Raw genomic sequence first — 25,707 nt, 5'->3', positions numbered from 1 at the left:
GAGGGTGGTAGTTATTTCTACAACTAGCTTCAAGAGGAGGTGCTGTAGGCAGATACAATTACAACATTTAAGAGGCAGTTACTTGGACAGGAAAGGCGTAGAAGGACACCGGCCTAATGTGGGGTTAGCCTGCATAGGCATCACGGTCAGCATGGGGTGGGCCGAGAGGGCCCATTTCTGTGCTGTATGATTCCATGGCTCTATAAACATAACAAAGTAAATTCTGAAGAGGATTTAAGGAAGCTACAAAGGGATATAGATGAGTTAAGTGAATGGCAAAAGATCTGGAAAATGGTATATAGAAAAGGATATGTGAAGTTGTCCACTTGGAAGGAAAAATATAAAATTATAGTGAGAGATTGCAGACCTCCTAGATGCAGAGGGATCTGTGTGTCCTACTATATGCTTAACAAGACATTAGTGTGCAAGTACTGTTATCATCTATTGCCAGGAGAATTGAATACAAAAGTGGGTAGGTTACGCTTCAGTTATATACGGTATTAGGAGGCCACATCTGGAGTACTGGGTACAGTATTGGCATCCTTATTTAGGTCCAGCGAAGGTTTTCTAGACTAATATCTGGAATAGGTGGGTTGGCTTATGAGGAAAGGTTGGACAGTCCAGGCTTGTATCCACTGGAGTTTACAAGAGAGGTGACTTGATGGAAGAACAATGTTCTGGTTGCTGAGCATTCCCAATGATTCCATTTGAGAATGGAGTGGTTCCAGGATCTCAAGGCTCCTAAAGAGGGACCTTTTAATTAAGGGACTCAAATTTCCATCAGCATGAAGGCAGAACTAGTAGAATAGACCAACAACCACAGAGGAAATATTAAAAAACACCCGTGTTAGTACCTTGCCTTTCATGATCTCAGGATGTGCTCAAAGACAGTCAAATAATACTTTCAAGTGTAGTCATGGTGTAGTGTTCACAGTGTGGCAGCCAACCATGCAAAGATGCCAGAAAGAGCAATGGGTTGCTGTGAAGGTAACCTGCGTTTAAGTGCTGGTTGAGGATTTAAACATTGGCCAAGGGAGCCCTACCCTGTTCGTCTTTGAACAGTGTGCTGGGATCATTTTACCATGGGACCTCAGATTCGCATCTCACCTGTCACTGCATCACTCCCTCAGTACTGCAGTGGTAGTGAATTTGATGTCTGTTTCCCATATAACTCTTTTCCCATCAAGGTAGTAGTAGTTTGGTCAAACAATTATGCAAAGGCAAGAAGCTTTTAAAAGTATTTAAAACACTTTTTTCCTTCCTCCCAAAGTGACTGTATCCTGTATGTGGGATGCCCAAAAAAGGTCACAGCTGAGAAACCTCACCGGGATTACAAAATTTGAGCATATGAAGTAACAGCAGGAAAGGGTCACTTGATCTGATTATAACCTCAATTCCACAATCCCGTCTACCTCCTGAATCCTTTCACCACTTGCTTGTTCAGAATCTATCTCCCTCTGACTTAAAAATATACAAAGAATTTGCTTCCACCATACTCTGAGGAAGAGAGTTCCAAAGGCTTGCAGCCCTAAAAATGTTGTCAGGAATCATGCTTGCTAGAGTTCTTAGAGTATATAAGACAGACTGGTATAATATAATCAGTTGTCTAGTATATAATAAACAGGCAGGGCCATTACTCCTTGGAGCATAGGAGATTGAGGGATGATCTCATAAAGAGATACAAAATCATGAGGTGCATAAATAGGGTGAGCAATCTTTTTTCCGGGGTTGGGGAATCAAAACCTAGAGGACGTAGTTTTAAGGCTAGAGGTGAAAGGTTTAATAAAAACCTGAGGGGCAACTTTTTTACACAGCTGGTGGTAGATGTATAGAACCAGCTGCCAGAGGAAGTGGTTGAAGCAGGTACATTAGATACATTTAAGAAGTATGTGGACAGGTGTATGAATCAAAATCAGGTTTATTATCACTGACATATGTCATGAAATTTGTTGTTTTGTGGCAGCAGTACAGTGCAAGACATAAAGACATAAAAATTACTGTAAATTACAAAAATAAATAGTGCAATAGAGGAATAACGAGATAGGGTTCATGGGTCATGGACCATTCAGAAATCTCATGGCAGAGGGGAAGAAGCTGTTCCTGAAACGTTGAGTGTGGATCTTCCGGCTCCTGTATCTCCTCCCCGATGGTAGTAACGTAAAGTGAGGGTCCTTAATGATGGATGCCACCTTCTTGAGGCACTTTTTCTTGAAGATGTCCTAGATGGGATGACCAGAGTTTAGAGGGATATGGGCCAAGTGCTGGGAAATGGGATTAGCTTGAATATACAGCTTGGTTGGCATGGACAAGTATGGGCCAAAGGGCCTTTTTCTGTGTTGTACAACTCTATGACTATAATATGACAAGCAGAATTGGTAGAGGGGTACATGTTGTTGCAGTGTAATTAACATTCAATAAGATAGGAGTCATGTTATTTGGGGGACTTTTAATTTTGGGGAAATAATTAGGGGTCATTGGCAGAAGGTGTTAACATGGATTGGTTATCATATAGGAGACTGTTGGCATAAGTGGGTCTTTATGAGACTGGAAGAATGTAACCAATGGAATGCCCCAAAGATCAGCTCTTGGCCTTCAGCTATTTACTATTTATATCAGTGAGTTGGTGGATGGGGCTGAGAGTAATGTTTGCTGATGACATGAAAATAGGTGAGAGGGCATGTTACCATGAGGATATTTGGACTCTGAAACAGGATATAGATAGGTTGAGCTTGTGGGCGGAAACTTGGCAAATGGTGTTTAATGTGAGAAAATATGAGGAATCAATAGGCAAACATCAGCGTGGAGAGAGATTGCATGAAAGGCAGTGCAGTGAGTGGTTAAAAAGGCAAACAGCATATTGGCCTTTATTGCAAAAGGTATAGAGTTTAGAAATAGGGAAGTATTATTACAGTTGTATAGGGTGTTGGTGAGGCCACACAGTTTTGGTTCATTTATTTAAGAAAGGACAAGCCAGCATTGGAGGTAGTCCAGAACAGATTCACTAGGCTAATTCCTGGAATGACGGGGTTGTCCTGTTGTAAACAACTCGTAAAGTTAGACCTGTATTCTTGGGAGTTTAGAAGAATGAGGGATGATCTCATTTTAAACATGTAAGATCCTAGGGGGTTAGGACAAGGTGAATGTTGAAAGAGGGGATGTAGTTACAAGGGGCAGTCATTTAAAACTGGGAAGTAGGAACTTCTCACAAAGGGTGGTGCACCTCTGGAATTCTCTGCCCCAGAGGGTTGTCAAGGCTAGAACATTGGGGGTATTTAAAACGGAGGTAGATAAATTTTTGAATGTTCAGGAAATTAAGGGCTGTTTAACTAAAACACAGGAAAAAGTGAGACCTGGGGCAGATCAGCCGTATTGAATGATGAGATATGCTTGAGGGGGCAGGTGGTCTACTCAGCTTCTATTTTCTTGTGTTCTATGCAACCCCTAATTTTTAAACCCTGTCCCCTCATTCTAGATTCAGAGTCAATAGTCAAAGTGGAGTTTCTTGTCATATGCACAAGTACATGTGTGCACAGGTGCAACAAAATACTTACTTGCAGCAACATCACAGGCACATAGCATCATATAAGCAGCATTCACAAGAAAAACATAAATATAGATTGTACATATTATTTTTTACAAGAAAGAACACAATTAGAATTAAAAAAAACAAAGTCTCCCACTATAGGAAGCATCTCTGCAAATTCATATTGTCAAGGATCTCGTGTTTCCACCAAGTCACCTCTCATTCTTATAAACTCCAGTGGATTCGAGCCAAGACTGTCCAACCTTTCCTCATAAGCCAACCCGCCCATTCCAGGTATTAGCCCAGTAAACCTTTTGAACTGCTTCCAATGCTGTTACAGCCTTCCCGAAGTAAGGATGCCAGTACTATACCCAGTACTCCAGATGTAGCCTGGCCTCCTAATGCTGTGTGTAACTGAAGTGTAACCTACCCACGTTTGTATTCAATTCCCTTGGCAATAAATGATAACATTCTGTTAACTTTCCTGATTACATACAGTACCTGCACACTAGCCTTTTGTGAACAATGTATTAGGACACCTCTGCATCTCAGAGCTCTGCAGTCTCTCACAATTTAGATGATATAATTTTTTTACTTTTCCTGCCAAAATGGAGAGTTTCACATTTTCCTTTTTATATTCCATTTTCCAGATCTTTTCCCACTCACTTAATCCTTCTATATCCTTTTGTGGCTTCCTTGCATCCTCTTCAGAGTTTACTCTGCTATCTTTCTAGAATAAAAGAATCATTGAATTGTACAGCACAGAGATGGGCCCTGTTGTCCCACCTCCTCTATACTGACCGTGATGCCAATCTATGCAAATCCCATTTGCCTGTATCCCTCTATGCCTTTCCTATCTAAGTACCTGTCTAAATATGCCAAGAGATGAGACAAAGTTTTTAGGGTTATGAATCTTTGGAGCACTCTTCCTCAGAGAACAGTGGAAGCAGAGTCTTTGAATATTTTTAAGTCAGAGGTAGATAGATTCTTTACAAGCAAGTGGTCAAAGGATTCAGGAGGTAGACGGGATTGTGGAATTGAGGTTACAATAGATTCAGTGACCTTTTCCTGCTGCTACTTCATATGCTCAAATTTCGTAATCCTGGTGAGTTTCTCAGCTGTGACCATTTTTGGGCATCCCACATACAGGATGCAGTCACCTTGGGAGGAAGCATAAGTATGAAAAAAAAAAGTTTAAATATTTTTCCAAAAAATCAGGTCCATCTTCTTGCCTTTGCATAATTGTTTGACCAATGTACTTCTGCCTTGTTGGGCAAAGAGTTGTATGGGAAACAGACACCAAATTCACTGTCACTGCAGTACGGAGGGAGCGATGCAGTGACAGGTGAGATGTCAGTCTAAGGTCCCATGGTAAAACAATCCCAGCACACTGTTCAAAGACAAACGGGGTATTGGTTTATTATTGTCACTTGTACCGAGGTACAATGAAAAGCTTGTCTTACAAACCAATCGTACAGGTCAATTCATTACACAATGCAGTTACATTGAGTTAGTACAGAGTGCATTGATGTAGTACAGGTAAAAACAATAACAATACAGAGTAAAGTGTCACAGCTACAGAGAAAGTGCAGTGCAATAAGGTGCAAGGTCACAACAAGGTAGATCGTGAGGTCATAGTCCATCTCATTGTACAAGGGAACTGTTCAATAGTCTTATCACAGTGGGGTAGAAGCTGTCCTTAAGTCTGGTGGTAAGTGCCTCCTGTATCTTCTACCCGATGGAAAAGGAGAGAAGAGAGAATGTCCTGGGTGGGTGGGGTCTTTAGGGCTCCCATGACCAATGCTTAAATCCTCAATCAGCACATAAACATAGGTTACCTTCACAGCAACATATTGCTCTTTCTGGCATCTTTGCATGATTGGCTGCCATATTGTGAACACTACACCATGACTACATTGAAAGTATTTTTTGACTGGCTTTAAAATGCATGACCACATCCTGAGATCATGAAAGGAAAGGTACTAACGTGAGTTTTTTTTAAACTTCCTCCATGTAGTTGGTTTGTTTCACCAATTCTGCCTTCTTAAACTTCATGCTGATGAAAATTTGAATCTCTTGATCAAGAGGTGCCAGAGTCCCTTTTAGGAGCCTTGAGGTCCCAGAGCCACTCTATTCTCAAATGGAAGCCCTAGGCGTCAGTAATGCTCAGCAACCAAAACAATGCCTGGGATGGCTGGGTTGCTGTTTCTTAGACTCTTGGAGGACCTGAGAGAGATGTACAAAATTACAAGGGCCAAAGGTAGGATGTTTATACAGAAACCTTTTTCCATAGCAGAGGTATCTGAAACCACAGGTCATAGGCTTATGCTAACGGATAAGAGATTTAGAGGAGACCCGAGGAGAAATGTTTTCACCCAGAGCATGGTTGGAATCTGGAATACACTGCCTGAAGGGGTGGTGGAGGCAGGTACTTGCCACATTTGAGAAGTATCGGGACAAGTACTTGAATCACTGAGATACAGAAGGCTAAGGGCTGGAGGGTAGTATTAGTATAGATAGATGCTCAATGATCAGCAAGGACGTAGTGGGCTGAAGGTTCTGTTTCTGTGCTATAATGACAACATGACTCTATTCATGGGGGATGAAGGGGAAGGTTTGCTGTTTACTCATCCAGTGAAGTCCATTTAATTCTTTGAACTGAATTTGTGGATGACCTGTAGGCAAACTCCATGTCCCATAGCACTCCTGGTTAACTAAGGTCTGTCAGACTCAGATTGGTATTGGTTTATTATTGCCACTTGTACCATGGTACAGTGAAAAACTTGTCTTGCATACCGATCGTACAGGTTAATTCATTACACAGTGCAGTTACATTGAGTTAGTACAGAGTGCATTGATGTAGTTCAGGTAAAAAACAATAACAGTACAGAGTAAAGTACCACAGCTACAGAGGAAGTGCAGTGCAATAAGGTGCAAGGTCACAACAAGGTAGATCAAGAGGTCATAGTCCATCTCATCGTATAAGGGAACCGTTCAATAGTCTTATCACAGTGGGGTAGAAGCTGTCCTTAAGTCTGGTGGTACATCCCCTCAGGCTCCTGTGTCTTCTACCAGATGGAAGAGGAGAGAAGAGAGAATGACCCGGGTGGGTGGGGTCTTTGATTATGCTGGCTGCTTCACCAAGACAGCGAGAGGTAAAGACAGAGTCCAAGGAGGGGAGGCTCGTGCCCGTGATGCGCTGGGCTGTGTCCACAACTCTCTGCAGTTTCTTGCGGTCCTGGGCAGAGCAGTTGCCGTACCAAGCCGTGATGCATCCAGATAGGATGCTTTCTATGGTGCATCGATAAAAGTTGGTGAGTGTCAAAGGGGACAACCCAAATTTCTTTAGCCTCCTGAGGAAGTAAAGGCACTGGTGAGCTTTCTTGGCAGTGGCATCTACGTGATTTGACCAGGACAGGCTGTTGGTGATGTTCACTCCCAGGAACTTGAAGCTCTCAACCCTTTCAACCTCAGTACCGTTGATATAGACAGGTGCATATACACCGCCCCCTTTCCTGAAGAAAATGACCAGCTCTTTTGTTGACATTGAGGGAAGGGTTGGTGTCATGACACCGCTCCACTAAGCTCTTTCCTGTACTTCCTGTACTCGGACTCATTGCTGTTTGAGATACGGCCTACAACAGTGGTATCATCCACAAACTTGTAGATGGAGTTAGAGCAGAATCTGGCCACACAGTCATGAGTGTATAGGGAGTAGAGTAGAGAGCTGAGGACACAGCCTTGTGGGGCACCAGTGTTGAGAATAATCGTGCCGGAGGTATTGCTGCCTATCCTCACTGAATGCGGTCTGTTTGTTAGAAAGTCAAGGATCCAGTTACAGAGGGAGGTGTTGAGTCCTAGGTCTTGGAGTTTGGTGACAAATTTGCTTGGGGTTATAGTATTAAAGTCAGAGCTGTAGTCAATAAACAATAGTCTAACGTAGGTGTCTTTACTGTCCAGATGCTCCAGAGCTGAGTGTAGAGCCAAGGGCATGGCGTCCGCTGTAGAACTGTTTCGGCAATAGGCAAATTGCAGTGGGTTGAGATTGTCTGGGAGGCTGGAGTTGATGTGTGCCATGACCAGCCTCTCAAAGCATTTCATGATGGTGGATGTCAGAGCCACTGGTCGGTAGTCATTGAGGCATGTTATCTTGCTTTTTTTCAGTACCGGGATGATAGTGGTCTTCTTAAAACAGGTGGGAACCTGAGATTGCAGCAGGGAGAGGTTAAATATGTCTGCAAGTACTTCTGCCAGCTGATCAGCACAAGATCTGAGCGCACAGCTAGGGACGCCATCTGGGCCAGATGTTTTCCTCATGTTCACTCTCCCGAAGACTGATCTTACGTCCTCAATGGTGGCCATGGGTTCAATTGCATTGGAGGCTGTCAGGATGGATGGTGACAATCCACTTCCCTTCTGTTCAAAACGCGCATAGAATGCGTTAAGTTCACCAGGAAGGGCTGCGCTGTTGTTAACTATGCAGCCCGACTTTGTCTTGTAGCCTGTTATGGCATGTAAGCCCTGCCATAGCTGACGGCTGGTCTGGGACTCTATTTTGAGTCAGTATTGCCTCTTTCTGATGGCTTTCCGAAGGTCATATCTCAATTTCTTGTACAGATCAGGATCACCAGATCTGTGTGCAGCAGTCGTCAACTTCAGCAGGGAGTGGATCTCCCAGTTCATCCATGGTTTTCTGTTTGGGAACACCCGTATTGTCCTCTTTGGTACACAGTCCTCCACACACTTGCTGATAAAGTGTGTGATGGTGGTGGCATACTCATTTTTTTTTAATTTTACTTACAGCATGGTAACAGGCCCTTCCGGCTCAACGAGTCCACGCCACCCATTTTAATCCCCCATATTAACCTACCCATACGTCTTTGAAATGTGGGAGGAAACCGGAGCACCCGGAGGAAACCCATGCAGGCACGGGAGAACGTACAAACTCCTTACAGACAGCGACGGGAATTGAACCCCGATCGCTGGCGCTGTAATAGCATCGCACTAACTGCTAGGTTAGCAGCTGAGTCTTTGAACATGGACCAGTCCACTGCCTCAAAGTAGTCACGTAGGAGCTCATCTGCTCCCTCAGACCAGCACTGCACGACTCTCCGTACCAGATCCTCCCGTTTCAGTTTCTGTTTGTATGCAGGGAGAAGGAGCACAGCCTGGTGGTCTGATTTCCCAAAGTGAGGACCAGTGGTGGCTCGGAAGGCATCTTTGATGGTTGTATAGCAGTGGTCAAGGGTGTTGGCGCCCCTGGTGCAGCAGGAGACGTGCTGGTAGTATCTTGGTAACACACTTTTGAGGTTGGCCTGATTGAAGTGACCTGCGATAATGAAGAGGGCCTCAGGGTATCCTGTCTTGAGGTTGTTGACCACAGAGTATAGCTCATTGAGTGCAGGCTTCATGTCCGTCTGTGGTGGGATGTAGACTGCCATCGTGATAGCTGAAGTGGACTCCCTGGGCAGATAGAATGATCGACACTTCACCGTTAGATATTCCAGGCTGGGTGAGCAGGAGCTCTCCAGGACCGTCACATCCGAGCACCACAAGTTATTGATTAAAAGCAGACCCCTCCGCCTTTAACTTTGCCTGAGGACACTGTACGGTCCATTTGATGAATTGAGAAGCCCTCAGGTTGAATAGCACAGTCAGGTGAGGCAGGTGTAAGCTACATTTCAGTGAGACATAGCACACAACAGTCCCTCAGTTCTCTTTGGTAGGTCAGTCTTGCACTTAGTTCATCAACTTTGTTCTCAATGGACTGGACGTTAGCTAGTAGACTCAGATTTAAAGTTAACAACTTTGCCACTGCCACTTTGAGGCCAGATGCAGGTCAGGGGAGCAACACCTTATATTCCGTCTTCATAGTCTCCAATCCGACGGCATCAACATCGATTTCTCTAACCTCTGGTGACACCTCCCCTCTGCTTTTTCCCAGTTCCCCCACCCCCTTTGTTTTCCCTCATTTCTGTGGCCCCCTTACCCCTTCTCTTTCCCTTCCCCTGCCCTCATGACTTCCCCATCACCTCCCTCTGGTTCCCCACCTCCTTCCCTTTATTCCATGGTCTGCTGTCCTCTCCTATTGGATTCCTTCTTCTCTAACCCTATGTGTGTTCCACCTATCACCTCTCAGCTTCTCGCATCATTCCCTTTCATTCCCCCCCTCCCCCACCCACCTACTTTACCCCCTCACCTGGACTCACCTATCACCTGCCAGCTTGCGCTCCTCCCCCTTCCCAACCTTTTTATTTCTAGCTTCTGCCCTGTTCCTTTCCAGTCCTGAGGAAGGGTCTCAACCCAAAACATTGACTGTTTATTCCCCTTCATAGATGCTGCCTGACCTGCTGAGTTCTTCCAGCGTTTTGTGTGTGTTGCGATTGATTTTCCATTGCTTAATATCTTTCGCCTGCCAAGTCAGAAGATTGTACGTTCAATGTGGACTCCAAATTTGCGAAAATGTCAACCTAGCCTCTGCCCCACAGTGCCAGAGGTCCAGATTCAATGCTCACCTAGAGAGCTGTCTCTGTGGAGCTTGCATGTTCTCCCTGTGACCATATGGGTTTCCTCCAGGTGCTTTGGTTTTTCTCCCACAACTAAAAGCGAGTGGGTTTGCAGGTTTATTGGCCACTGGAAGTTGCCCCTAATGGGTCAGTGAGTGGTAGGATCTGGGGGAGAGTTGATGAGAAAGTGGGGGAAATAAAAAAGCAGTTAGTGTAAAAATGGGTGGTTGATGGGCAACAAAGTCTGTGCTGACCGAGTTTCCACTGGCCATCAGCGTCCACTCACACTTGTCCGGTCTTATTCTCCCCATATTCTCCTCAATTCTCTCCGGATCCGACCACTCACCTACACGAGGAGCAGGGGCCTGCAGCGAGCTCCTGGTTCCAGCATGTTGCACACTAGGGCAATTTACAGCGGGCAATTAACCCGCCAACCCACACATCTTTGGGTTGTGGGAGGAAACTGGAGCACCCAGGGGAAACCCACGCGATCACAGGGAGAATGTGCCAACTCCACACAGACAGCACCCGAGGTGAGGATCACCAAAGCTGTGAGGCAGTAGCTCCACGAGCTGTGCCACTCTGGTGTCTGTTGCTAATAAGTCTTCACAGCAGCATTGGGAGAAGAAGTGATACAAGGTGCTGAGAAAACTTTTCCTTACTTAGGAAATACATTGTTGGCAAACATATGTGGATAGGGCATGGTGTTTGTACACGTACCAATAACAAGCAGCCTCCTTGTTATTGCTGCGCAGTGGCTCAAACCTGGCAAGCCAGGGGTTAAATGGGCGGACTTAGGCGGGGGCCTATATAGTTGGGCAGACGGTCTTGACTGACTAGGCAAGTGCCTGATTCATCCGGTAGTGTCTGTGCGCGCATGCGTGCAAGTTCATGGAGTGCTGCTTGGGCAGCTGTTTCCTGGTGGGGGTGATTCCTCCCACAAACAATAAGGAGGAAGTTGGAGTGTGGGAAATGTGAGGGTGGAAAACCCCAGGAGTGAGAAGAAATAGAGATAAACCTCGAATAAGGTAGGCATCTGTCCAGAGGAAGAGTTTAAAAATAGCCTTCCATGCAGCTTCCTGTGCAGACCCCGGCTGGTGTTGAGCACGGAAGACTGCGACGGCGCCCATGGTATTTGCTTTGTGGGCCAGTGTGAATGGATGCATGTTGCTCCCTGCACTGGCTGTGGCTGGCTTAGCTTGGTCCAAGCTAGGCTACAGAGTTCCTCCCGTTCTGCTGCCTTTCTCTATTCGTAGTGAGTGGGGGAGGGGATCAGAGTGGAGTGGGTGTTAAGCAAAGGCACATTAAATTAACCCTTGGAGGACTGGTGGAATGGAACAGTCCCTAAAGACAAAGAGCAGGGGCCTGGTTCCAGTGTGTTACACACAGGCACTTTCTCAGGGCTTTGGGCCCACGCACCTTGCTATTCTAATAACAGACCAGCAGATTTCCTCTCTCAAACTTTCAAGGATCTGGTTACCACAGCTGGAAAGGAGTTAACCTGGCAGCCAGCCTAATATGGCGTAGTGAATAGGTGTTAGGGTAGGGGAGAGGGGGCTACGGTGACAGAGAGAGCTGAAAAGTCACCGACTTTTAGGCAGAGAGCTACAGATAGAAAAGTCTTTGTTAACCAAGCCTGTGAATGACTATTGCCAACTCTCCTGCCCTTGTAAGTGGAAGTACTAAGGACCACAGCATTGACACCCACTTTACATTGCAAGATTAGCTGAAGTACAAATCTACTGTATATATGAGGCAGGGGTTGGATTGAGGTAGAGGGCAATGATGCTGTTGCTACACTGCAGCTTTTGATTATTAGTTCTGTGTATGTGTTTGAGGGGGTGGTGGGGTGAGAGGCTGTGCTTGTCCTTGTATTTGTATCCATGTGACTGGGTTGTTTTCACTAGAGTTTGTATGCATGCCCAGCTTTGTGTCTGATTATGTGATGCTTGGTCTTGTATTTGAAACTGGGACTGTGCATTTACCTTGTTTGTGTGTCAGAGCTGTGTTCATTCCTGAGTTTGCATGTATTAGTATGCTCTAAGCTGCATTTATGTCCACACTTTGCTCAGTTCCTGTTTATGTGTAGAAACTGCTCGATGCCGTGTTAGCATGTGAAGGCTGTGCTTGGTCCTGTGCTCCACCTGTTTTGGACTGTGCTTGACCTAATGTTAGTGTTGAGAGGTTATATTCGGTGTGGGAACTGCCTTTGTGTTAATGTCCATATAGACTGTGTTTAGTCCTGTATTTGTTGCTTCAGTCCAAGGTCCAATGTGAAAGATGTGCTCAGTCCCATATTGGTGTGAGTATGCCTGGTCCCGTGTTGATGTGCTCAGTCCTGTACTAATGTAAGGGCTGTGCTCTTGCGTGAAGGCAGTGATTGGTTCCATGTTCTCAATAGTTCCTGTTTTCTGTCCCATGTGCTCGTCCCCTTGTTCATCTGTATTGAGTGTGGTCAGTTCTAGGTATGTTGAATAGATGTTGGTCCATTATTAATGTATGGAGGCTGCAAATGGTTTTGTGTCAGTGTGGGAAAGCTCATTTCAGTATGTGGAAGCTGTACTCAGTTTGCGAAGGTAGCACTTGGTCTGCTGGTATATGGATGCCATGATCTGTCTGTGTTAATGTTCCTGAAGGGCTGCAGGTATTCTGTTGAAGGTGCTCTCACAGTTGCTGTTGGATAGTGAGTGCCAGGATCTGGACCCAGCAACGGTGAAGGACGGGTAATAACTTTCCATGTCAAGGTTGTGTGGAATTTTAGAATCTGCAGGAACTTGGAATCCTGTAAGTCATGGTATTCCCATGCACCTGCTGCCTTTGTCCTTCTGGGTAGTAGAGATCACAAGTTTGGGAAGTGGTGTTGGGGTTGTCTATCCACATAGTAACAGTGCATTCTATAGAAGATGCACACTGTACCACTGTGCACCATTGGTAGAGAGAATGAATGTTTAGGGTGGTTGATACGATGCCAATCAAGCAGGCTATTTGTCCTGAATAATTTTGAGCATCTTGAAGGTTTTTGAGCTGAACTTGTCCAAGCAACTGAGGATCATTCCATCACACTACCAAAAACATCAGCAGGTGATCATTTGCCACAGCATTATCCAGTCTCTGATCTGTTATTGTAACCTCTATTTATATGGCTGCAAAAACTGAGCTGCTGGAATCTTGTCTTTTGCGTGAGATTCCAGTATTTGCAGCCTCTTGTTTCTAGTGATGTGAATGGTCCAGTTGTGCCTCTGGACAATGCTAACTACCAAGATGTTGATGCTGGGAGAACTGACCATGATAATGCCATTGATTATCAAAGGTGGGTGGTTAGGCTCTCACATTTCTGTAGTGGGAATGTTACTTGCCACTTACCAGTCTATGCCTGAATGTTGGCTAAGTGTTACTGCTTTCAAGCATAGGCCATTTCATTTGCTAAGGGGCTAAGAATGAAACTGAAACTCTGATCATCACTGAACATCCCTGCTTTTATTCGGATGAAGCGTCTCAAACTGAAATGTTGACTGTCCCCCCCCCCAATTAGATGCTGCCTGATCCACTGAGTTCCTTCAACCTCTTGTGTGTTGTTCCAGATTCCAGCATCTGCAGTCTTTTATATCCCCACTTCTGACCTTGTGATGGAAGGAAGGTCATTGATGAAGCAGCTGAAGATGGTTGAGCCTAGGACTTTACCCTGAGGAAATCCCATGTGATGTTGAATCATAGAACAGTACAGCACAATACAGGCCCTTCGGCCCACAATGTTGTGCCGACCTTTAAACCTCGCCTAAGACTATCTAGCCCCTTCCTCCCACATATCCCTCTATTTTAAATTCCTCCATATGCTTATCTAGTAATCTCTTGAATTTGACCAATGTACCTGCCTCCACCACCACCCCAGGCAGTGCATTCCATTGAAGGGCTGCAATGATTGACTTCTGATAACCACAATATCTATTTTTGTGTGAGGTATGTCTCCAACCACTGAAGTGTTTTTTTTGGTGTCCAGTGACTTGATTTTACGAGCACTGTTTGATGCCACACACAGTCAGATGCTGCCTTGATGTCTTTGGCAGTCCATTTTACCTCTGCAATTCAGTTCTTTGGTTCATGTTTGGATCAAGACTAAGTGAATGGGAATGGCTTGGCAGATAGAATATAATGTGGAAAAATGTAAAGTTCTCTGCTTTAGTAGAAAAAAATGGAAAAGCAGAGTATTTTCTAAGTGGTGAGAGATTGAAAAATTTTGGTATTCGGAGAAACCTAGATGTCCCTGTACGTAGATCACTGAAAGTTAACATGCGAGTATAGGAAGGCACATGATATGTAACGACCTTCATGGCAAGAGTACTTGAATACAAGAATAAAGACACACGTCAAATACATAGCACCCTGGTTTGATTTAGCTGGCATAGGGCAGTGCAGGTCTGGTTTCCTTACCCAAAGAACAATAGAGAGTGGAGCAGAGAGTCACCAGGTTGATTCCTGATATGAGAGGGGACATTGTCCTATGAGTAATTCAGCAGGGTGGACTTTTACTGAAGTTAGAAAGAATGAAATTATGGGTCTCAACAGTAATGATGTTTCCCCAGCTTGGGTGTGTAGAAACAAGGGTCACAGTCTCCAAGCAGGGGTTCAACCATTCAAGACAGAGATGAGAAGAAATTTCTTCACCCAGAGGGTAGTGAATCTTTTGAGTTCTCCACTCAAAAGCGCTGCACAGGCTCATATGCTTATTCAAAACAGAGATTAAGGCAATCACAGAGTGTGGGGTTATTATAGAAATGTGGCATTGAGGTAAAAGATCAGCCGTCATGTGAGGGGCCGAATGGTGATAGTTGATAGTAGAGTGTTAACTGGCTGATTTGGTTGTGTCATATTTTTGATGAATAGGACATTCCTGAACAATTTTCCATGCTGTAAGTAGATGCCAATGTTGTAACTATACCAGATCACTTTGGCAGAGCAGTGGTTAGTCCTGAAGAGCAGGTCTTGAGTGGTGTCAGGTCAAATAACCTTCACTGTATCCACTGCTATCACAAGGAGTGCATCGAATTACGTGGCTTCTAATGTTGGGGATTTCAGGAGAAGTTGAGATGGATCAGCCATTCAACATATGTCATGCATAAAGATGTTTGAAAGTGGCAGGATACATTGAGAGAGCAGTTAGCAAAGCATATAGAATCTCAGTCCTCTAATATTCTATATTGAGAACAAAAACAGAAGTTGTACAGAATCTTTATAAAGCTTTGGTTAGGTCACGACTGGGGTATTGCAACCAGTTCTGGTTGTTACATATTCAGAAAGCTGTGAAGGTCTTTGAGGGAGTTGTAGAGATGGTAAAGGAAGAAAATTGACTAACAGCTGTTTGGATCTAGGGGATTCTTTACCTGGCATCATCGGTGCAACAATTGGCGCTTTTCTCCAGATCCTCGTTAAAGTATCAGGCCTCACACAGCTGGTGAACAGTCTCATCGGCCAGTCTCACTGCTAGCCTGAATTTCTTTACCTCAACAGTGTCCACGTATTTAAGATCTTCAGCCTTGCCAATCTTCATGCCATTGACTTTTCCCAGAATGATTAATCAAAGTTTTTAACTTATGATATCTTTGTTGCAGTTTCCCTTTTCTGTTTTGGGGGATGTGCCATTTTTTAGAACATGGAACAGTATAGCACAGGAACAGGCCCTTCAGCCCACCAGGGGATTAGAGAGACCAGAAGGGGCAAAAACATGGGGCAAACATGGATAAAGTTTAAAGCTTCACTTCCTGGGAACCAGTATATATCAACGAGAACTCAGGTGATGGGTGAATAGGACTCTATATGATACTCAGGGTGCTATGTGGTAAAGATGCAGCACTGGTAATAGTGCCAGTGGAAACGCTGATGGACACCGCTTTAAGCCAAATGCCAACAATCTAAGTGCATCCTATTTAAGGGTGTATCCTGCCTCAGGTTTAATGAATAAACCAACAATTTGACCTGCTGTAAATATATCAGGAACAAGAGGGTAGTCAGGGAAAACATGGGTCCCTTAGGTGTAATTTTGTGTGGAGCCAGGGTATGTGGGCAAGACCTGAAATGAGTACTCTTCACCAAGGAGAAGGACATGCAGATAGTGAGTTCAGGGAGGGGTATGTGGATAATCTGGATCAGGTCAATATTAAGAAAAAGGTGTTAAATGTCATGGGATATGTAAGAGTTGATAATACCCCAGGGGTTATCAATGGAAAGCAAGGGAGGAGATTCCTGCAGCCCTGACAGATTTTTTTCACCTTTGTTAGCCACAGGTGAGGTACTAAAAGATTGGAGGATAGCTAATGTTGTTCCTTTATCTAAGAAGGGCAGTAGGGATAAGCTGGGTAACTACAGGCTTGCGAGTCTTGTGTCAGCGGTGGAGAAATTATTGAAGAAAGTTGTATGGGATAGGATTTGTGCACATTTGGAAAAGCAAGGGTTTATCAGAGATGATCTGCATGGCTTTGTGTGGGGAAATCCTGCCTCATTAATATAATTGAGTTTTTTGAGGAGGTAACTAAGAAGATTAATGAAGGCATGGTGGTGGCATTATCCGTATGGACTTTAGTAAGGCATTTGACTTCCTGCATGGTGGGCTGGTCCAGAAGGTTAAAGGACATGGGATCTGAGATGAGCTGGCTGTTGGATCCTAAACTACCTTGGTAGTTTAGGATCCAACAGAAGGTAGTGGTGCAAGAGTGCTTTACTGTGTCCAGTGGTGTACTGCAGGGATTGCTGCTGGGACCCTAGTTTGTGATATTAGCTACTTGGCCCTGAATGTAGGAAGTATGATTTGTAAGTTTGTGGACAATAAGAAAGTTGGTGGTGTCGTGAATAATGAGGAAGGATATATAGATCAGGGATAGTCAGCATGGCTTTATGCGTGGGAAATCATGAATCACGAATTTGATCGAGTTTTTTTGAAGAGCTGACCGAGAGCATTGATGTGGACTGGGCTGTGGATATTGTCTGCATGGACTTCATCAAGGTCGTGCATGGTAGGCTGGTCCGGAGGGTTATCAAACACATGGGATCCAAAGTGAGCTGGCTGATTGGATATAAAGTTGGCTTGGTGGAAGGAGGCAGAGGGTGGTAGTGGAGGGTTGCTTTGTACCAGTGGTATGCCACTGGGATCAGTGCTGGGTCCCCTGTTGTTATATATATATTAATGATTTGGATAAGAATGTAAGTGGCATGATTAGTAAGTTTGCAGATGACACCAAAATTGGTGGTTTTGTGGACAGTGAAGGAGGTTGTCTAAGGGGATATTGGTCAATTGGGAAAGTGGGTGGAGGAATGGCAGATGGAATTGAAACCAGACAAGTGCTAGGTGTTGCATTTTGGTAAGTTAAACCTGTGCAGGACATACACAGTGAATCACAGGGCCTTTAGGAATATTGTTGAATAGGGACATTGGGTCCAAGTGCATAGTTTCCTAAAAATGGCAACACAGGGTGGTGAAGAAGGCATGAGGCATGCTTGCCTTCATTGGCTGTACAATAATTGGGATATCATGTTACAGTCATACAGAACATTGGTTAGACCATACTTGGGAATATTGTGTGCAATTTTGGTCATCACACGATAGGAAGGGTGTGATTAAGCTGGAGAGGGTGCAGAAAGGATTCACAAAGGCTGGAGAGCTCGAGTTATGAGAAGGGATTGGATAGGCTGGGTCTATTTTCCTTGGTGCAAAGGAGGCTGAGGGGTTACCTTATAGAAGTTTATAAAATCATGAGGGGCATGGATAGGGTAGATAGTCACAGAAGATGAAGGTGAGAAGAGAAAGATTTAAAGGGGACCAAAACAATTGCAGATGCTGGGAACCTAAAACAAAAACTGAAAGTGCCAGAAATATCTAGCAGGTTAGGCAGAATCTGTGGAATGAGAAAGGGTCAACATTCCAGGTCGGAGACTCTTTATGAGACATTCCGATGTTCTGACGGTCTGACAAAGGGTTTCTGACCTGAAACATTGACTCTTTTTCTCTTGCCACAGATGCAGCCTGACCTGCGGAGTACTTCCAGCATTTTCTGTTTTTGTCATAGGAAGGATGTGGGTTGTGCTGGAGAAAATGCAAAGGAGGTTCACCAAGATGTTGCTGGATTGGAGGACTTTAGTTATGGAGAGAGATTGGACAGGTTGGGTTTGTTTTCCCTAGAGTGAAGAAGGCTGATAGGCCCCTGGGTTACAAGTGCCCAACTTATGGACACCCCCACATATGAATGAGCTCCAATAATATTATTAAATTGAAAAGTCTAATACATGCATACTGTATGTATGTCTTACAAACGGCAAACTAGTTTCCTCTAGTTTCCACTGCAAAGTTTCTAGTTTCCTCTCTCCCTCTCCATTTTTAGTCATTGTTATTCCTTGTTAGTTGTATGTGCTTTTGAAGCCATTCATTACAATGCTGTGGAGATTTGGTTACCGTATCAAGTGATTTTTGTGTATTTTCCAAGTTGCAGACAAAATCAACTTATGGATGTCTGTAAATATGAAACCAGTTCATTACCTAGGGACAGCCTGTATATAAAAATTATGAGAGGCATAGGGGTAAATAGTCAGAATTTTTTACCTATGGTAGGGGTGTCAAACACAAAAGAGGGCATAGATTTAAGGTGAGAGGAAGGAATTTTAAAGGGGATTTGAGGGGTAATTTTTTTTTACACAGACTAGTTGATATTTGGAACTTGCTGCCAGAGAAGGTGGTGGAATCAGATACAATCACCATGTTTAAGAGATGTTTAGACAGACACTTGAATAGGCAAGGCATAGAAGGAAACGGTCTTAATGAGGGCCAATGGGAAAAGATCGTCATGGGTGTAGTGGGCTGAATGGCCTATTTCTCTGCTGTACAACTTTGGAATGTGCATAAACTACTTCTTCAGCATTGTGCCCCATGACAAAAGTAATTATTGATTTGAATGCACTTTACGTGCATCAGATAATTCTTCCGGCAAATGGAGGTACTGCTTAGTATGTTTTCCAGTGTTCGTTTTTGAATGCGAGTTAAGGAAGCCTGTATATTCAGTGTTGCACATTTGATAGCACTCACATCTCTAATCTCTGTTCACTCTCCACCCACCGCAGAGAAGAGACCATGTAACGGGACAGATGAGCTCCTTCCAGATGGAGCCAGGCAATTCCTGCTGCCTGTCATTTCTCCCCACCGCTCCCACCCGTATCTTGCTGTCCTGGCCTCTTGCATTGTTCCGGTACAGCTCAGTACAAGCTTAAGGATCATAATTTCATCTTCCAAGCAAGCACAGTACAGCCAGGATTGAATGCAACTTTAATTTCTAACCGATAGGGTTGTATCACAAGCATGGCTTCAGCCCCTTTCTTGAGGTACTCCGACCCATATCCTGTACTTACCCACTTTAACCTCTGCTACTAAATAATTGAAAGAGGAAAAGGATTTAGATATAATGCATTATATTTCCCATTATATTTATTATACATTATATTTATCATTATATTGTTCCACCGGGACTGTACTTCAGTGTTATTCAGTGACAGACCTGTCCCCACCAGTGCTATACCCTGTGTTATACAATGACAGACCCATTCCCACCAGTACTGTACCCTGGTCTCTGGCCTTTGTTCCCTTGTCCGAGGTACAATCCACTCTCTGAGCCTAATCTGATCCTAGATCGTTTTAAGGAGTTGTGGCTGTCCTGGAAATGTCTGGCCGACCCCCTTGGACTTTGTGGCTTTACTGGAAAGTTGACGTCTCTTACAAAAGCACATAGGAAAGTCCGATTCAGGATGTTGGGTACCACTTTGGTCTATTGGTAACTCTATTCTGAATCCTAGATGGTTTTAAAATCACCATAGAATTCCATGGTCTTGTCCTTGGCAGACCTATTTGTTCTGTGCCCTTTGGATTTGGCTTTTCCCTGGCCTTCTCGCTAAGCAAATTTTTGAATATGGGTTAAGGGATAATTAGGGGGAAATAAATGTGTCCTTGTGCAAATTTTTCTGTGTATATACATGTAGGTGCCTGTGTGTGAGCACGCACATTGCCACATACTTGGGCTCATGCACAAAGTCAGCCACAGACTACCCAATTGTAACACAATTTGACCAATTTCTCTTTGATTGCAGATGGTATAATGCACAATGAGCCTGAGACAACGATGATGACTCCCTATTACTGACAACCTGACTCCTCTGGGACGTCCCTATTTGCTCACTGCCACAATGCCTGTGCAGGCTCCACAATGGACAGACTTCCTCTCCTGCCCAATCTGCTGCCAGACCTTCGATGAGAACATTCGCAAGCCCATCAGCCTAGGCTGTGGACACACGGTCTGTAAGATGTGTCTCAACAAGCTCCATCGCAAGGCTTGTCCTTTCGATCAAACCACTATCAACACAGACATAGACATGTTACCTGTGAACTCCGCTTTGTTACAGCTGGTGGGAGCCCAGGTAAGAATTCCTCTCCATTTTCAAGTCCATAAGTTAACAGATAAGGTCACTTAATCTGATTGGACATATTCTATGAGGTTTTGTCGTAGCCTCTCACCACCACTTATGTGTTGCTTCACTTAGCACCACCTTCTCCTGCTGCTCGTTTACCCCATTGGAGGAGCAGAGACTAACAATTTTTCCCCATTACCAGAGCTTTTCTAACAAATGTGTTAAATCAAAAGTTGAAAATGTATGCTCTTCTCCTGAGTTTGGTTGCAGCAGTGTCCTGTAGATTAGTGTTTAGTTGTTGGGGACTCCAGGCTGGAGCCTACTTACAAGCTGCCAGCAATGGTTTTCTTCTCAATAGTCAGAACTCACTGACCTTGTGTCTTATTTCAATCATCCAAACTGAACCAGGCCACTTTCCCCTCCTGTAGAACATTCAATCTTTACGCCTTCCAGCAAAACACCTTATTCAATTATTTGGTTTCCCTGTACAACATCTGTTCGGACTCTGCATCACACTTTGTATCATACTGTGTCCCCAAATCTCAGTGTATAACATATTAATCAGTCCCCACGACTTGCTGCCTGATGTAGTGTTCAGCCCTGGGTCCCTGCATGATGTTGTTAAATCCCTGTAACACCCATTGTAACATATTTGCCAATCCCTGTAAAACACAATAGGTTTTGTTCAACATATTACTCAGTACATACAGTAGTTGTAACACTGTGGAATGCATAAATGTGTCAATGGACTCAGTTGGCAAGATCCATGCCTCTGAGTCAGAAGATGTTGTGTTCAAGATCCACTGCAGAGATCTGAACAGAAAATGAAGGCTGAGATTCTGTGCAGTACTGAGGAAGTGCTGCATAATGGTGTAATACATTGGAAGTAGGCATGAAGAACATGATTATAATTCAAAGAGGAACAGTGGTATGATATCTGACCAGTATTTATCCTTTAACAGACAAAACATTTTTGGGGTACTGTGTGTGCTGTTTGCTGTGTGCAAATTGGCTGCCTTGCTTCCTGAATTACTGTCACTACGGTAGTTCAGGAAACAGCCAACTCAGAACTTCTGAAGGGTTTTAGCTTGTCTGGAGGTTGTGAAAGGTGCTGTGTGAATGCAAATTTATATTTTAGTTTCACTTGTAACTCCCTGTTCAAATAGGTTTCATTGTGTAATACACTTATCAGTTCACACTTCCCTTATGATGAATAGCACCTTTCTGTATGGATTGCTCCAAGCATACTGTGCAGAGATCTGTTGAAGGTTGCATGGCCCTCTCGACATCAGGAGGTCATATCAGGCTTATGACTCACGGGCTTATGGTGTGTGTAAAGCAAGGCTGAAGTGGAATAGGAGAGCTCAAGTCACAGTGGGGGTGGAAATAGAGCCAAGGGTGAGATGCTTGCGCAGTGTGTTATCCTGCCGCACATAGTGCAGAGGGCTGTAGGAGGAGAGTCCACGCGTGTGTCATCTGAATGCCTGTAGGAGTTGTTATTTTCGGAACTGCAGCGGCTGAGTCATTGGAGGGATAGGCCCCTGTTTACTCCTCTCCCTAGAACAGCACTTCATGTAGTCCGTTCAGTGACCACTGACTCTCCTGAGATCTCCCCACACCACCCTCTCTTCCTTTTCTTGTTGGCAGAACACGTGCAGAGAGTCAGCCTCTATACTTACCAACTGTTTTTACAGCTGACCAAAGGAAGCTTAGACAAATTACCATTTACCTCTCATCTCCTTTAAACCCCTTGCCCCTGTATGCCTCTGTCCATTCGCTTAAATCATTGTTAACGTGTAACCTTAATTTCATTTATCCTCTAGTTCCAGATCTCCGTGCAGGGCAGGCACGATAGCAATTAGTGTAATGCTTTACAGTGCCAGCGACCCGGCTTCAATTCCGGCCACTGTCTGTAAGGAGTTTGTATGTTCTCCCCGTGTCCGTGTGGGTTTCCTCCGGTTGCTCCGGTTTCCTCCCACGTTCCAAAGACGTATGGGTTAGGAAGTTGTGGGCATGCTATGTTGGCGCCGGAAGCGTGGCGACACTTGCGGGCTGCCTGCAGAACACTCCACACAAAAGATGCATTTCACTGTGTGTTTTGATGTACTAATAAAGAAATCTTATCTTATCTCTTAATACCCTAAATATATCAAGGGCACAACCTCCAATGTTAATGTCATTTGCTCTGTACTCCTCATACAATTATCACCACACCTTCAATGAGAGGAAAGGGTTTCTTACAAAACTCTCTACTGTAATCACCTTAAACACCTCAGGAAAATCACCCTATAAATTATCCCTTTCGTGACAGTCTCTTCAGGCCATCAGAGTGCTGGGTACAGCAGGTCCCAGGGTGTGTAACACCACCACCCGCTCACCCGCCTCCCCCCCCCCCCCCCCCCCCTTCCTCTGCTGGAGGTGGAGTTTTCATTCACTGCTAAGTGCAGGTTGTTCCCACTTATTAACACTGTTCTCCTGCTGATCCTGGGAAGATGTGAGTGACTATGTCCCCTAACCAAATACAAGGTGATGCACTAATTGTACTTGTGACTTTGAAGAACTGCTGGAAGATTTGGCATTACTGCTGCTGACTTCAAGGACGGAAAATATCCTTCACATTAACAGAAGAGATTAGGGGTGATGAGCTATGAAAGGTAAACGATTATTTAGAGAACAAGAAGGCTTTATTGGGCTCTTCTTACTGATATAGTATGAAGCTAAGGTGTTGCGATCTGTTACCTATCCCTCTACAATGCCTTAGGGACGGTTCTGATTTCCCCACGTGTTTGCAGGGATGAAGGAGTTCAGTTACTGGACGCTGTTGCAAAAGCAAGGAGGTTCAAAATAATGAGGGATTTGATAGAAAGGGTGAAGAACTTGTTTCCTCTGGTAGGACAGCCAATAACCAGAAGGGAAACAAAGGACTGTAGATACTGGAATCTAGATGAAACACGATGATGCTGGAGGAACTCAGCAAGCCCAGGCAGCATCCATGGAGAAAAGCAGGCGGTCAAGGTTTCGGATCAGGAAGGGTCCTGCCCAAAACGTTGACCGCCTGCTTTTCTCCACAGATGCTGCCTGGCCTGCTGCATAACTAGAAGGCACAGATTCAAGCTAATTGCCAAAAATTAAGCTAATGAAGCATTGAGAATTACTTTGCCAAAGCAAATGGTAGTGAATTGAAATATTTTGCCTGAAAGAGTTGTCTAAGTGATTTCCATAGTAACTTTAAAAGAGAAATGTAAAATATTTTAAAAAGTTATATTTGCAGTGAGGAATAGTGCGACTGATTGGAAACCTTTGAGGGCTTGACACCAGCAAGTAACCACTCCTCCTCTGCTGTCTGACTCTGGGACTTTCCAGTTCTAATTTTGGTTCAGCTCTCGTAGGGTGGGGATGGTGTTTGCACAGTTCCCACAGGAGGCCCGTCCTTCTGAGCCTCATCGAAGTTGGTGCCATAAGTGGTGAATATCAGGGTGGATTGAAGCCAGACACAATCCTGTTCCCAGCTGGATCCACACACTCCCACTCCTGAAGAGGGTCACCGGCCAATACCAAGGAGTAAAAATCTTCAACCATGAAAACAGTAATAATACCCACAACCAGTGTCCTGATGATATCACTGAACTCAGCTTAACACGAGGTGTTGGGGCTTATTATCACAGCACTGTTTGGGGAACTGAGCTGGCACCTTCTAATAAAAAATTGTTGTATTTCCAAAGCAGTGGCCCTCCTGCCAGATCACACCTGAAAGTAACAAGATGGTCAAGAGCAGAGAGAACAATAGAAAAGATGCATTTTTATATAGTGCATTTTGCACTATATTTTACAGCTTATTTTAAATATAATATTTTACAGCTTCTAAGTGTTTCATGTATGAAGCAGAGCAGCCAATTTGCACATAGCAAGCTTCCACTAACAAGAATGCAATGATGATTAATTAGCCTCTTGTAGTGATGGTGGTTGATAGATAAATGCTGTCCAGGACATTGGAGTTAACATCTGGGGTCTTTGTAGTAAGATTTTGCATTCACCTGAGAAGGCAACTGGGGTCTTGGTTTAAAATCACATCTGAATGACAGCCCCTCTGATAGCAAGCGCTCTCTCATCGCTGCCTCTCCAATGATGCAGTGATTACACTGTATTGAAGTGTGATCCTTGATTATGTGCTCCAATTTCTGGAGATGATCATTGAACCTACAATCTTCTGACTCAAGGAGAGAATGCTAACCGCTAAACCATGGCTGATACTGTCAAAACAAAGACAAAATATGAACTGAAGTAGTTATAACTGTACCTTCTCACTCTTTCTCTTATCTCTTTCCGGGGAATTTGAAACTTCTTTTCTGGAGAATTCTGCTGAGTTTATGGAGATATGCCTGTTGGGTGTTCTGAAGCTCATATTTACTACATGAGCACAATTAATGTCTCCTGTGTTGTTACATTTATTATTTTCTACATTGTTCAGTTGGATGCTCAGGGAAAAGTTAATGTTGATCCCTTACTAACTGAGTTAGGAGAAATTATTTTGGGGAATGAAGAAATGGCAGAGAAATTAAACAAATATTCTTTGTCTGTCCTCACAAAAGATGCACAAAACCTCCCAGAAGTAGTGGAGAACCCCCATTTCTATTTTCTACATTCTTAAAGTGCTTTGGGATCAGCTAAAGATGTGAAATAAACTAACAAATACAAGATGTTTTCAGTGATGAGTGTACAGGAGACCCAACGTGTTTAAAACTGTCTGTCCAAGTGCTGCCCTAAGCTAGTAACATTAACTCTAGCATTAACCATTACATTGTTTACATTATGTTGGCTTATATTAAGTATAAAGTGCGAAGTATCTGTTATATATTATGAAATATATGAGGATATTTTTGTCATAGTAATAATCATATGCAGTCAGCCTGTTTTTGTGCTCTGATTGTGTGCAGATTCCAGAGCCACAGCCTGTCACCCTGTGTACTGGAGCAGAAAATACCAAACACTATGAGGAAGCAAAGAAATGTGTGGAGGAACTGGCCCTATACCTCAAACCACTTAGCAGCACCAGAGGTACGAGCTACTCTCAAGAACATTTTAACAGAGCAATTACTGTCTGACATCTCTTTGGGAATGTTATAAGCGCTAATCAATTGCTTTACATGGTTTATATATAGGATAACCCCTGAACAGGATATCCTAGACATCTCCCGCCTAGGTTCCCGCAAGCCATTGGGCACGGCAGTGGTTTAAAAAGCTGGG

General features: G+C 44.1%; 1 protein-coding gene across 4 annotated transcripts in view; it reads left to right on the top strand.

Moving 5' to 3' along the window:
- The window catches only part of LOC127568134 (roquin-1-like), a 103,003-nt gene that overhangs the window by 19,223 nt on the left and 58,073 nt on the right, over positions 1-25,707 (top strand). For 3 of the 4 annotated variants that reach the window (XM_052011502.1, XM_052011499.1, XM_052011500.1), the window contains exons 3-4: positions 20,146-20,472; positions 25,398-25,518. In XM_052011502.1, coding sequence (XP_051867462.1) covers positions 20,242-20,472; positions 25,398-25,518 — 352 coding nt within the window. In that variant the 5' untranslated portion in view covers positions 20,146-20,241. Of the gene's footprint in view, positions 1-10,870; positions 11,058-20,145; positions 20,473-25,397; positions 25,519-25,707 lie in introns of those variants that run through there. The other variant, XM_052011501.1, reaches the window with a different exon arrangement.

The sequence above is a fragment of the Pristis pectinata genome, chromosome 3, assembly GCF_009764475.1.
Source record: "Pristis pectinata isolate sPriPec2 chromosome 3, sPriPec2.1.pri, whole genome shotgun sequence".
Lineage (NCBI taxonomy): Eukaryota > Metazoa > Chordata > Chondrichthyes > Rhinopristiformes > Pristidae > Pristis > Pristis pectinata.
This window is presented reverse-complemented; position numbering and strand designations above follow the sequence as displayed.